The following is a 13,105-nucleotide window of genomic DNA, read 5'->3' as shown; positions in this document are numbered from 1 at the left end:
TACAGTGACTTTTTGAGTAGTTACATAAAAGCCTAACACATACCAGATGTAGGTAAGAAAGGAAAATATGTATTGCAAAATAATGTAAGCAGCTTTAATAAGGCTGCTGGCGCTTAATTAGTTCTTGGCCCTTCAGAGTTTATTTGAAGGGATTTGTATCCTGTACAGAATGCGATGGATGATTTGGCTGATATATTCAGCCATGTACACATACCAGGCAACATTACTTGAATTGCTCCGTCGGGCTGTGCATGCACACTAGTACAGTGCCACCTAGCTGCTGTATATTTAATGAGGTAAGCATGCCATGGTCTTCCCCAGCATCACCAGCTGCCCACTGCAGCATGCCATGATCTTCCTCAGCATCACCAGCTGCCAACTTCAGCATGCCATAGTCATCCCCAGCACCACCAGCTGCTCAGTTCAGCATGACATGGTCTTCTCCAGCACCACCAGCCCAGTTCAGCATGCCATGATCTTCTCCAGCACCAACAGCCCAGTTCAGCATGCCATGATCTTCTCCAGCACCACCAGCCCAGTTCAGCATGACATGGTCTTCTCCAGCGCCAACAGCCCAGTTCAGCATGACATGATCTTCTCCAGCACCACCAGCCCACTTCAGCATGCCATGGTCTTCTCCAGCACCACCAGCCCAGTTCAGCATGACGTGGTCTTATCCAGCACCACCAGCCCAGTTCAGCATGACATGGTCTTCTCCAGCACCAACAGCCCAGTTCAGCATGCCATGATCTTCTCCAGCACCACCAGCCCACTTCAGCATGCCATGATTTTCTCCAGCACCACCAGCCCAGTTTAGCATGCCATGATCTTCTCCAGCACCACCAGCTCAGTTCAGCATGCCATGATCTTCTCCAGCACCACCAGCTCAGTTCAGCATGCCATGGTCTTCCCCAGCATCACCAGCATCCCCAAACCACTGGCTTGACATAAGGATGGATTACAAGAATTTGACATCTGATGGACCATGTCCCACTGGGCTTTCTGTTGTTGGTTTGGGTGAGTCTTATTATGTGCATGATGATGCCTAATTATATGTTTTATCAGTGTGGTGGTGAATGTGTGTGCAGACTCGGATTGGACTATAGTGTAATCTAGCAATGCCTAAAGGGCTGGTCTGACAGGTCAGTGTGTGGGCTGCTGTTTTGGCTGTTTGTGGGCCTGTTTCATGGTCTGGCAGGCTGGTTTTTTACTGTTGACTTCACTGATATTACCACCAACATTACCTGCAACAAGTACAAATCCTCACAGTCTCCCATACCTTGGAAACACTGATACAGAGTGCCTTTACAATTCTAAAAACAACCCCGATTTGTGAATGTGGGCCACTTTATTAGCTATCTAATTTGCTAATGGGGCTACTTTTATTTTCATTGCCGGATGTATTGTCTGTCACAGTCCAACCCTGTGTGTGTGACGCATTATGTTTAATGTGCTCTGTTGGATGCTTTGTTAATTTATTTATTTATAAAGTTTTACATAGCGCGAGCTTCACCATAGTAGGGTATCAGAGCTCTTTACAAATGGTTAAGCAAGACGAAAACATGACAACCAAGAAACCCAAACGCCATCAATACCCGTTGCAAATTGGGAGGTTAGTGAGTTATAAACCAGGACTGCGAGTGAAAGCCCAGGTTGAGATACTATGTCAAGTAATGATCCATAAACTGAGTCATTGTGTTCTGGGGCACCATGACAACCATTAATAATCAGATCTTTACTGTATTGGATGCAAGTGATATGTTTTGTCCTAAGAGGTCTGTTGAGAGTTGGGCTCTCCTGATTACCCGGGTAGATTGTCTGAGACTTGCAATTGTAGGTCTATAGAATGCATGGGAGTCATTTAGGTTAGGCCTTAGTATTGAGTAAAAGAAAGCATACGCTGCCAGTCCTTTTCCATGTGGAAATGGTGCATGAGTTGAGACTGCGACCTTTATAATTACCCTTCCATAGTGGGTGTACCTCTGGCGAGGCCTTGAGGGAAAGACAGCTTTCCAGGTTGACAGTCATTTCTCCCTTTAGTGGGAAGCTGCTGTCTGGGTTTGGCACTGTCTTGGTTCGAAGGCACCGATGCTGAATAGACACAACTGCTGTTCAGATTCTTTGGACTGTAGTGATCATCCTGTCTGTTGATGGACACATTTCTTGTTGCAATGTGTTTTTACAGCAAGTGTGGTTCTAAGGGGGTTTCTGGTATTATAGACGTCCACTGGCGAGCTTTGTTGTACTTCATAAGTAAGGACTAGGCAGAGGGACATAGAGATAATACCTCATTCCTCGTTGGCATTCTCTGTACTCTTGCAGGCTCATTCTAAGTCCCATGCAAAGTATGAAATTGACCAAAGCAGTGTTTCAGATTTGTAAGTGATCCCAGGGCATTTCTCCTCTGGGTAATATCTTGGTGGAAATTGCATGCGGAAAACCGATCAGAAATGGGTAATAGTATGGTTGATGTAAAAACCACAACTAGACGTTATTCAACATTCCAACTATGAAAACTTAGAATACGTAAAAAAAAAAAAAATTGTAACCAGTAGTTGTAAATCCCTTCTGCAAACATCTCAGTACTCATAATTAGCTGGCTGAACATTTTCTTCCTCATCATAGACCTTCTGGTCCTCCAACTTACCCTATTCTATCTGGCCATTGTTGGTGGCTTGGATTATCATAAGGTCTTTCAGACTTCTGACCCCTTTACTGCACTGGTGTAACAAAAGTTGAGGGGGCCCCCCTTCGAGGTACATAAAGGGGCCCCCACTCCGTATTTACTATGGAGCTCTCAGGACTGAGTACGGTGCGGAGGGAGTCACCTGCAGCTTGGGGCCCCCCGCACCGCGGGGGCTGCAGGGGCCTGTGTTACACAGTGGGCAGGTCCAGAATTACCAGCATTTAAACTGGAAACGACCTGCCTCAGGCTTGGAGGCCATCTCATAAGTAAGGGTTGTGGCTCGGAAGAATAGGACTAAGAATAATGAAGCCTACTGGCAATTAATTAGGCTATTCATTGACTTTATTCATCACCCATCGGTTTAGCTTCGATTCTTTTTTTTGTGTTGCAGTTTTATATAGCACAAACTAGACCGGAAGCTATTGAAGCGCAATCATCACTCAATGCATATATTAAAGGCTTCAGCATGCTGCCCTCACATGTAGCTGAGATGCATAACCATGCTGGAGTTCAGAAAGTGAATCTGTAATATAAATACCTTTACATTTTATTTTTATCTGGTCACATTTGTTGTGTGTTCAAAGATAGATCTTAAATGTCAGCCTATGTCTTCTGACAAATTTAGTTTTCTTTCTTTGAATGGAAATTGAGAGGATTTTGTAAAGTGAACTATCTGATAATCTTACCCATAGGGGAAGAATGAAAGGAAAGGGTATAGAATGTCGTTTTTTAATAACACAACAATATTTAAATACCTGTGAATGAACTGTACAAATATTTCAAAATATATCAGCCATTAGGACAGCACAAATAAAGCACATTTTTTGATTCTAAAGGTTCATGGATACCAATATTTTAATGGGAGCAAAATAAATCAAGACACTTTACTTGGTGATGCACAAATGCTAAGTATTTGCACAACCTTTCTACTCATTGTTATTTATGCCCTGTTAGATCTAGCATTCTTGGCGTGGTTTACCCCCTAACGTTTTGCCTTCAACGCTTCTGTTTACCGACTTCAATTTTGCTGGCTTTAGGACTCTCCAGTGCTTAAGTGTTTGTGCTCGTTCCTTAAAACATGGTAGAATTGGCTTATACCCAATTGGCCTTTTTAATTTACTTGTATGTCCCTAGTAAAGCGTCACTAATTGTGCCCACGGCCTGCAAATTAAATGTTACTTGCGGGCAAAGATTGCGCCATCCACTTAAGTAGCACTGTAAGCATGTTTCAGGTCTGCCATGGCAGACTATGTGTGAGCATTTTTCAACTCAACACAATGTAGCGTCCCCTGATAGGGTCCGTCCCCCCTAGCACTGCAAGGGCACCATGATCCTGCGGTTGTTCTGTTCAAGTTATCAACAAAAATAAGACAGAAAATGTTTCTCTGTGATTAGGCGATATCTATTTGTTATCGGCCATCTTCAAATTCACTTCATCATATCGCTTGATTTCGGCAGTGATATGTAAATATGCATATCACTGCCGAAATCAAGCGATATGATGACCTAAATTTGAAGATGGCCGATAACGAATAAATATCGCCTAATCACACAGAAACATTTTCTGTATTATTTTTGTTGATAACTTGAACACAGAAAAACCCCAGGATCATGGGGCCCTTGCAGTGCTAGGGTGGAAAGACCCTATAAGGGGACGCTTCATTGTGACGGAATGCCACACTCTTTGATCAGAGAGTGAAACACCTTGAGCAAGTGACAAATTGAATATGAGGACAATTATAGAGGAAAAGTTGTGCATGTTCTCCCTTTCACCTTTTAGCATTTTTCAACTGACATTTTGACCAGGCAAGATAAACCTTTTGCCTGGCCCAAACCTTCCTTTTTAATACAGATAAGCCACCCCCAGGGTAGGCCCTAGATAGCCCCTAGATTGCCCAGAGGGCAGGATAAAATTTAAAAAGTAGGATATGCACTGATAAGTTTTACATATACTGGTAGTGAAAAACTGTTAACTTCATTTTTCACTACTGCAAGGCCCACTTCCCTCATAGGATAACCTTGGAGCTAACTTATTCCATTTTTGTAAATTTCAGATGGAAACAGGTAACCAGTTCATGTTTAGTGTCTCTGGAATTATAATGAAAAATCCAAACTTATGGTGTAGTATCATTTTTAGATTACAATTTTAAAAATGCTGCTTTTTGAAAGTTGCCATTTTCCTGCCTTAGCCATTCGGTTCCTGTAGCCTTTCTCTAGGTCACATGACTGGGTGTAGCTGACAGTTGGGCTTTGCATATTCCTCCTGGACCGCTACATAGGTTTCCTGGATGGGCCATCACTGGCAGGATGTGAGGGGGCAGCTGGGCCCAGCCCCGCCTACAGTTGAATAGTCTGTGTCCTGTCTCCACACAAAGGCTGCATACCTCCTGTAGTTAGTCTGGAGCCATGGCCAGGACGCAGGGCATCTGTGATCTTCAAATGCCTGCCTCTAGAAGCCCCTCCTATATGTACTGGGCAGTAAATATAAACAAGAGAAGGAGTGAAGAGGTTCAGTTAGTGGTGGACTCACCCTCTGTGAATCATAAAAAACCAAAGATAGTCCACCCTTGTAAACAGGATAATAGTATCCTTCCTAGATCGGTTCATTGGTGTCAAGAACTGTATGTTTCCCTAAAAATGGATAGGAAAACACAATGTTCAAAATAACCCTCACCCACCAAAAGGTCCCTTGGTGGCATGTTTCATCATCGGGTTCTTCCCGCTGCGCTGCGGGACATGGTGTGCTGCGACCGACGAAGACGTGGGAGCACTTATTAGTGAGATGATGCTCTGTGTAATATGAGAGTGGAAGGGTCAGAGTGAATATAGTGAGATTTAAAAAAAATACCTGGCTGTGTGGAAACTAAAATGTAATACTCCCTATAGCTGTTATTCGTAAAAATGGGGAGTGGAGGATGGGTCCTGATGAGAAGCCAGGGTGATGGCTTCAAAACATGTAGACTAAGGAGGTAGTAGCCCATTACAGCAGACATCCTCCACTCCCCATTTTTACTAATATATCGTTTTCTCGGAAAACTACATGTTTGTGCATATTTAGTGACCATTTCAATTGAAATGTGTAGTCTGTCAATGACAGTGCACTCCCACACCATGCTTAGGTAATATATTTGCAACAATGTGCCCCAAAATGTGCCACCAGCTACATACCACACCCATACCACTCTCCTGCTGAATGGGCATGGCTCAAGTGTCAGACTTGTTCTTTGTGTATTGCTTGGATTTTTCACAATCACTATGACTCCAGCGATGAAATGTTGATGACAGCACCCCCACTCTGAATATTGTTCCAGCTCCACTGCCGACAAGTCTTTTAAGAGTGTTCCTTTACCAAATTTTGCATAGAGTCAATACATCCCGCCTGTTTCACAAAGTATTCCTAAGAAATACCTCCTCATAATTAAGGGTATGTAGAACATTTGATTACAAGACCGGAGGCTCATGTTATGCTATCTCTTCATGCTATTTATTAACAGCAGCCAAGCAAGAGAAAAAGCTAAATTACTTAGGAAACCTGGTAAAGAACTGCAAAATGTGACATCATAATAGCACAACCAATAAGACATCGAGTATCCTAAAAATTATTATGACTACGAGCAACAATTACTCTTTTCTAGCTGCTCGCACAGTACAGTCATGTACTATATTTGTTTTCCTTTACTATAGCATTTACATGACGTTATATGTGTACCTTATGTGGGTTTCACGTCTGTTGCATTGTTTCAACTGCCTCTGCGTTTTTTACCGTTACAGATATTACGGCCTTGCTCTGTTCCCCGTCAGGTTGTCCTCTTTAGTTCTGCAACCTACAGTGTTTTTCTGATGCCTCAGGGTTATTTTTGTGAAACGCTTAGCGGTATCATCTTTTTCCTTCCCTTTGCTTTCCTCAACTGCAGTCTTCGACTGTCGGATAACTTCTCCCCCTTCATACGCCCTCTTCCTCAGAGACATGCCCCTTAAAGGTTCTTTTTCTTTAAGAGACCCCTGTTGGCTTTGTCAAAGGCGTTTCATTAAAAACTGGTCCTCCCACCCGAGAAGCTTCTTTTTCAGGCCTCACTTCTTCCCCTCTTCAAATTACCTATTTAAATGACACTGATGGTGATGTCTTGAATGACACACAATTTTGGCAGATCTTCAGATCCTTTTAAATATGGGCTCCTGGAGAAAAGGCGTCAAATTTCTCCTAATGATGGAGCTGATTCTCACCCAGTGTCTAATGAATTAGTTGACCATTTTGGGAAACCCATGTTTGATCCCTCCCTTATTCCATGACCCCAATTCCATAGAGTGGTTCCCTTCAGAGCATGTGGCTAAATATGTTTAATTTTATCTTTGCCATGCTCTTAATAAATATTCTAGGAACAAATTAAAATCAGAATGGCCTGGTCCTTCGCTTCTCAATAACATTATGGCTACTCTGGTCATTGATCCAAGTATGCTTATGTTTTTTACTAAATTTGGAAAGGACCAGAAAAAAGGGGTTGACAGGGCCTGATCCAACTGCCTGAACAGGATTTTAGGCTTGGTTGGTCCCATTACCTGAATATTGAATCTGGCTGAAGAGGCAAGAATTGAGGGCACTCAAATTGATCCCAACACTCTCTCTAATTGAGTCCAATGGGCTATATGCATTTTGGGCAATGCCAACGGCCACATTTCCCAAGAGAGATGTAAAGGTTTGTTATTAAAAATAGACCCCAAGCTTAGCAGTCTCTCCACTAAGGAAGAAGTTCCACTTGCTAAAGGTATTTTTGTTTGGGGATTCCTTTATTAAATAACTCAGAAAATATATCTACACGTTTGCCACGATGGACAACGCCCAGCTCTCCCTGAAGAAAATGTTCTCCTCTCAGGTTTTTGACAGGGCCGGCAACGGTAGGAGTAATTTTGCTGGCTGTTACCCTACAAGGGCAAAATCCCTCAATAGAGACTCCTTTGATTAAAGCTCCCAAGGCGACGTCTTCTTCACTACCAACAAACCCCAGTTCTATCCCTGTCATTCCAGAGGTTTCCAGTCCAGGGGATATAGTATTGAAGGAGAGCAATACTCAGGTAAGAAATTCCAGTTCTGGCTTGCTTCCCATAGGAGGCAGATTAGGTCTTTGTCTGAGTGCTTGGCTTTCTCTCACCGCAGATCCCAAGATAATACAAATGGCTCACGGGTATCCCATAGAGCTTTACCAGCCCCTAGTACAGTTGCAATGTTGCCGTACATTTTTCTCAGGATCAATTCATTTTGTTCTAGGACAAAATCCAATCTCTTTTTTCAAAACAGGTTATCAATCATATAGAGTTTGACCCCACAAGTTTCCTCAATACCATCTTTCTGGTACAGAAAAAGAAGCAGAAATTACACCTTGCCATAAACTTAAAAATTTTCAACAACTTCGTGGTATATCATCACTTCAAGATAAAGACTGTTTTCCACCTCAGGGATATATTTCTCCAGGATGTCTGGCTGGTCAGACTGGATCTTCAACATGCTTTCCTTACAATTCCGGTTCATTCCTCGCACAGGAAATATCTCCGATTTCAATGGGGCACCTCCTTCTTCCATTTCAAATCTTTTCCTTTCAGCCTATCATCAGCTCCTTGGTGTTTCACCAAGATTCTCAAACTGGTCATAGTCTTCCTCAGAGTCCAAGGGATCAGATTAATTGTGCACCTCGATGATTTTCTGATCATGGTCCAGGACAAAAGTGCTCTTCTTTCTCATTTACATCTTTGCCAAGACCTTCTACTAGGTTTCCTTATCAATGTCCAGAAATCTGCTATAATTCCTTCTCAAGGTCTTGAATTTCTAGGGCTCCTCATAGATACCTCTTGATCTATACTCAAACTACCTCAACACAGGCTAACTCTCATGAAAAAGGAGATGTGGAATTCCTTCTCTCAGATCTCTGGCTCGTCTTGTGGGTCTTCTGGCTTCTTTGATTCAAGCAATCTTTCTTGGCCCGCTTCATTATCATTCCCTTCAAATACTGAAAATTTTACATTTCCGCTGATGCCTAGCCTATTCAGACCCCATTTCCCTGGATCCAGAATCTAGAGATAAACTACTTGGTGGCTGACTCACTTAGACGCCTGGAACGGGAGAACGGTATTCTCTGCAACCCCAGATCTTGTTGTAGAGTTTGATGAAAGTCGGACATGGTTTGGTGCAAGATGTGGTCAGTTCTCGACTGGAGGTACATGGTCTTCTCATGAGTCCTTCTTGCATATCAACAGTTTAGAGATGCTTGCAGTTTCCTTAGCCATCCAATCGTTTACAAAAGACAAGGCAAAATGTACCATTCTCTTTCAGATAGACAATCTGTCAGTGGCCAGATATATAAATCACCTCAGAGTAAAAGATCAAAACCCCTTTGCAGATCTCACCAAACATCTTTAGGAGTACTGTCTTCAATGGAATCTCTCGATCAGAGCGGTTTACCTTTCAGGAAATTTGAATGGCGTAGCGGATTGGTATTCCAGACACCTTCTGGACTCAAGTGATTGGCAGCTGCATCTTTAGTGTTCAATTGTGTTTCTTCCATCTTTGGCAACATGTTACTCGATCTTTTTGCCTCTCAACTGAATACCCAACTTCCTTCCTTTTTCAGTTAGAGACCAGATCCTCGGGCTCCGGCCACAAATGCGTTTCTCCAAACTTGGCAGCAATCTGTTCTCTATACCTTTCTCTCTTTTCTGTGTTTGTGCGAGTCCTAGCTCAGACCCGCAGACAACTTGCATCTTTGGTTCTAATCACTCCCTTTTGGCAGGCTCAACCTTGGTATCCAAATCTATTCAAGCTGGCCTCAGATTTCCCAGTCTGGATTCCGCACATTCCCAATCTGCTTCTCAACCCTCAGGGAGTTAGTCACAACATGATTCTAGAGTGTTCACTTTTACTGATCGCCAGGAGGATTTCGGATTTTTCTGGAGAACCACAGGAATTTCAGAGGAGGATATCCACCTCATTCAACAAGCCTGGGCACCTGGCACTGCGAAACTCTACAAGTCAGCTTGGCTAGCCTGGTGTAGCTGGTGTATGGACAGGAATTCAGATCCCATTTTAACAGATATAACTTTGGTAGTTAATTGTTTTGTCTCTCTGGCTTCTCAACGGAAAGCCTATCATAAAATGAATCCTTACAGATTGGCCATTTCAGCTGCACATCTCAGGGTGGATGGCAGACCCATTGGAGAACACCCCTTGGTCTGTTGTCAATTGAAGGTAAGATTTGTTAATCTTCTTGTTCCTAAATATAATACAGTGTGAAATGTTAATTTGGTGTTGAAAATGTGTATTTCATTGCAAGATAATGTGAATCTTTCTCTCAAAATTGACGATTCTTTTATGTTTAATTTCCTTGAAACGTGTTTCTGATGCAAAAGCCCTTGATGTGTCTTCTTTTCACTATTCTCCTTTTGGTGTTTACTTTCAAGCTCACAAGCGTACCAAAACCAATTTAACAACAATTCAGTATCCATTTGTCCCTTCTCAACTAAAGTTATGTGTGTGAGATTGTTTAAAATTGTACGTTCCACGAAGTGCAGGACTGAGATCGTCCTCTTCTTCTCAATTGTTAATTTCTTTACAGAAACCCCAGAAACCTGCCTCTTCTCCCACTTTAGCCTGCTGGGTGAAATGGATTATGTCCTTGGCTGGTCTTAATACTGATTCCTTTGGCACCCATTCAGACAGAGGGGCTATGGCCTCTAATGCTTTTTGGGCAGATGGAATTTTCACGAAATTTTCAAATCTGCAAATTGGTTCAACGTTGATTCTTTCAGAACTTTTTACTGTAAACCAATTACCCATGTATCTGGTTCTGTTATTGCAATGCTGTGAACAAGCATAATATGACCCTCCACTCCTGTAATAAAATTTAGATTTTCCTAGCCTTGGTGTCAGAAAGGCTAGATTTTACTAAAGCCACGGAGACGAGTATTATCCCACCACTATTCATTAACACTCCCCAGTCTGTTTTTCTACAGTTCCAGCGCCATCCTCTGGTACTGTTGTTTCTACTTAATCCTGCTGGATTCTTTTCTGCTTTGAACACTGCTGGACCTCCATGGATCTTTTCCTTCAGTTCGGAAGATGGTTCCTCACCTCCTTTTGGACTGCCTTGAGGATTTATTGACTTTGCTGATTACCTTTTGTGCAGTGTTGATGTTTCCTTCCATGCCTCATCTTGGTTAACTCGTTACAAGAAAAGAAGAATTGTCGCTCTCAGTCTAGAAAATTATTAGGTTACTCGACGTCCCATTGGTTGTGCTAATATGATGTCATTGTTTTTAGTTCTTTACCAGGTTTCCTGGGTAATGTAAAAAGATAGCATAGTACTCACCTCTGTGTCTTTAATAAAATCTAGCCTTTCTGACACCAGGACTAGAAAAATGTTAATTGTATGGATGAAAATCGGCTACCTTTCCACTTAAAGCGCAGCCTTGTAGGGTGTCTCCACCACAGACTCAAGCAGGATGTCTGGGAGAAAGGAGGTATAAAAGTACATATCCATTTAGTTCAGGTCTTAGTTGTCTCCTCAAAAACAAATGTTTTTTAAGCTTGGTTTGTAAAATAACAGCCGTTGAGAGAGGTTAATCATGGAATTCTATTTTTTATTGGCTCTTTTATTTTTTTAATCTGTTGTTTGCTTTGTAGTCCAAAGAAATCGACAGTCAGAGTGGTGCTAGGACAACATTACTTCAACAAATCAACGGATGTAACACAGACTTTTGAAATCGACAAATATATCCTATATGACCACTTCTCTATATTCAGCCAGACTGAAAATGATATTGGTGAGTGCAATTATAATTTACCAAGGAAAAGTGATATTTATTTACTGTAACTAATCAAAATCTTTTAATTTCAAACGCACTTTGACACAAAAAAATTACAGATTTGCTATAGCCCATTTAAAGGGTCCAAGGCACCTCAGTTCACAGCGGAACTTGTGTATGCATGTCAGGTAATTTTGCAGTAGATTCTATTTAATAAGGCCCACCAAGATGGTCGCTGATGCGCACGCGTGTAACCTCTCAATTGCGTGCGTATGCGTAAGAACGCATGGTAGTCATTTTGTTTAAATCACCATTCTGATATGGTGGACAGCTAAATTAGAACTGTAAATTAAAATTAATTGAAAGGAAAACCAAGGGCATGACAGCCTAACAAAGGAAGCAAGTTACCTGGTAGCACCTTGCTGGACCCCATTACATTACAAAAATAAAAATATATAAAACGGGAAGTGGAACGGGGGTGGGCCGTAAAAAGGGAGCTCGCACCAAGGTTACAAGCAGGGAAGAGAGTAAGAAAACACATGCACTTCCATGAAGTGCTCAATGCTAAAAAAACAAAAGAAAACAAATTAGCACTGGAAAGATTCAGCTCATCCAGTCAGAACATAGGAGACCAAAATGCTCCTTGTCCGGATAAACGGAGGAATAGGGAAGAAAGCAATAACATCAGAAGTATACACCTGGGATTGACAACAAAGCCATCAAACCATAAGCAAGGGGTTGAACCTAAAACCTATCTTAATGTATGTGTATGCACTGGAAACAATAGGTCTTGCAAAGAGGCAGCTAAAGCTGTGTTTAGCCGAGACCTAAAAAAGAATAATGCATCCCATTCATAATGGTGATTGGTGGTAATTTAAAGATGCATTCTCAAAATTGATTTAAGGTTATATTTCTGTAATAATGGTTATCTACAAAAAAAATTATTTATGCATCATTACCAAATCTTTAACCTTTTTCTTTACACAAAACTGTAGCATTGATTAAACTAAAAAAGAACAAAAGCTGCGCCAAGAAGACACAGTTTGTTCAGACAATCTGTTTACCAGAAGAGGGAGTTTATTTTCCACCCGAGCACACGTGTGAGATTGCTGGATGGGGGCACATGAATGACGGTAAGAAAATATATTTTAATCTACATATGTTTTTGTTGCAAACACCCGTTTACCTCCGCATTATGAAAACATGTTCCTGAAGGCGGTATAGTGTCGCAAAAATGTTTGTGCATATTTGTTTTATGGCATTTTGTTGTAATGGTAATTTAGTCTGTCGTTTTATGTGCTGCTGTTACTTTGTGGTGCAGCAGTACTGTCCAGGACAAAGTCAGTTCTGTTTTTTTTATGATTAGATTATTTTACCTTGTCTGATTATTTACTGATGAAATGTAATTTTAAATTTGTGTTATAACTTATGCTGCTGAACGGAATTGTTTAATGCGAGGCTGTTCTACCTGGGAGAATAAGACGGTGTTTACCGATGTGTCCTTACTTCGGCACACTTTTTAGTTCACGCTGCTCATTTCGAAACTTGATGGTTCCTGTCAGTAAGAGCGGGCTCGCCATTTTCAGGCCCACACGCTCTAGTCCTGCAGTCTATAAAAGCAGCAGGCTG

At 41.8% G+C, this 13,105-nt stretch overlaps 1 protein-coding gene across 2 annotated transcripts in view; it reads left to right on the top strand.

Moving 5' to 3' along the window:
* The window catches only part of HGFAC (HGF activator), an 882,006-nt gene that overhangs the window by 694,785 nt on the left and 174,116 nt on the right, over positions 1 to 13,105 (top strand). For both annotated transcript variants that reach the window (XM_085642492.1, XM_085642493.1), the window contains 2 exons: positions 11,355 to 11,494; positions 12,472 to 12,609. In XM_085642492.1, coding sequence (XP_085498618.1) covers positions 11,355 to 11,494; positions 12,472 to 12,609 — 278 coding nt within the window. The remainder of the gene's footprint in view (positions 1 to 11,354; positions 11,495 to 12,471; positions 12,610 to 13,105) is intronic.

The sequence above is a fragment of the Triturus cristatus genome, chromosome 2_2 (assembly GCF_964204655.1).
Source record: "Triturus cristatus chromosome 2_2, aTriCri1.1, whole genome shotgun sequence".
NCBI classification, from domain to species: Eukaryota; Metazoa; Chordata; class Amphibia; order Caudata; family Salamandridae; genus Triturus; species Triturus cristatus.
The sequence above is the reverse complement of the archived record's forward strand: the minus strand, read 5'-3'. Positions and strand labels throughout refer to the sequence as shown.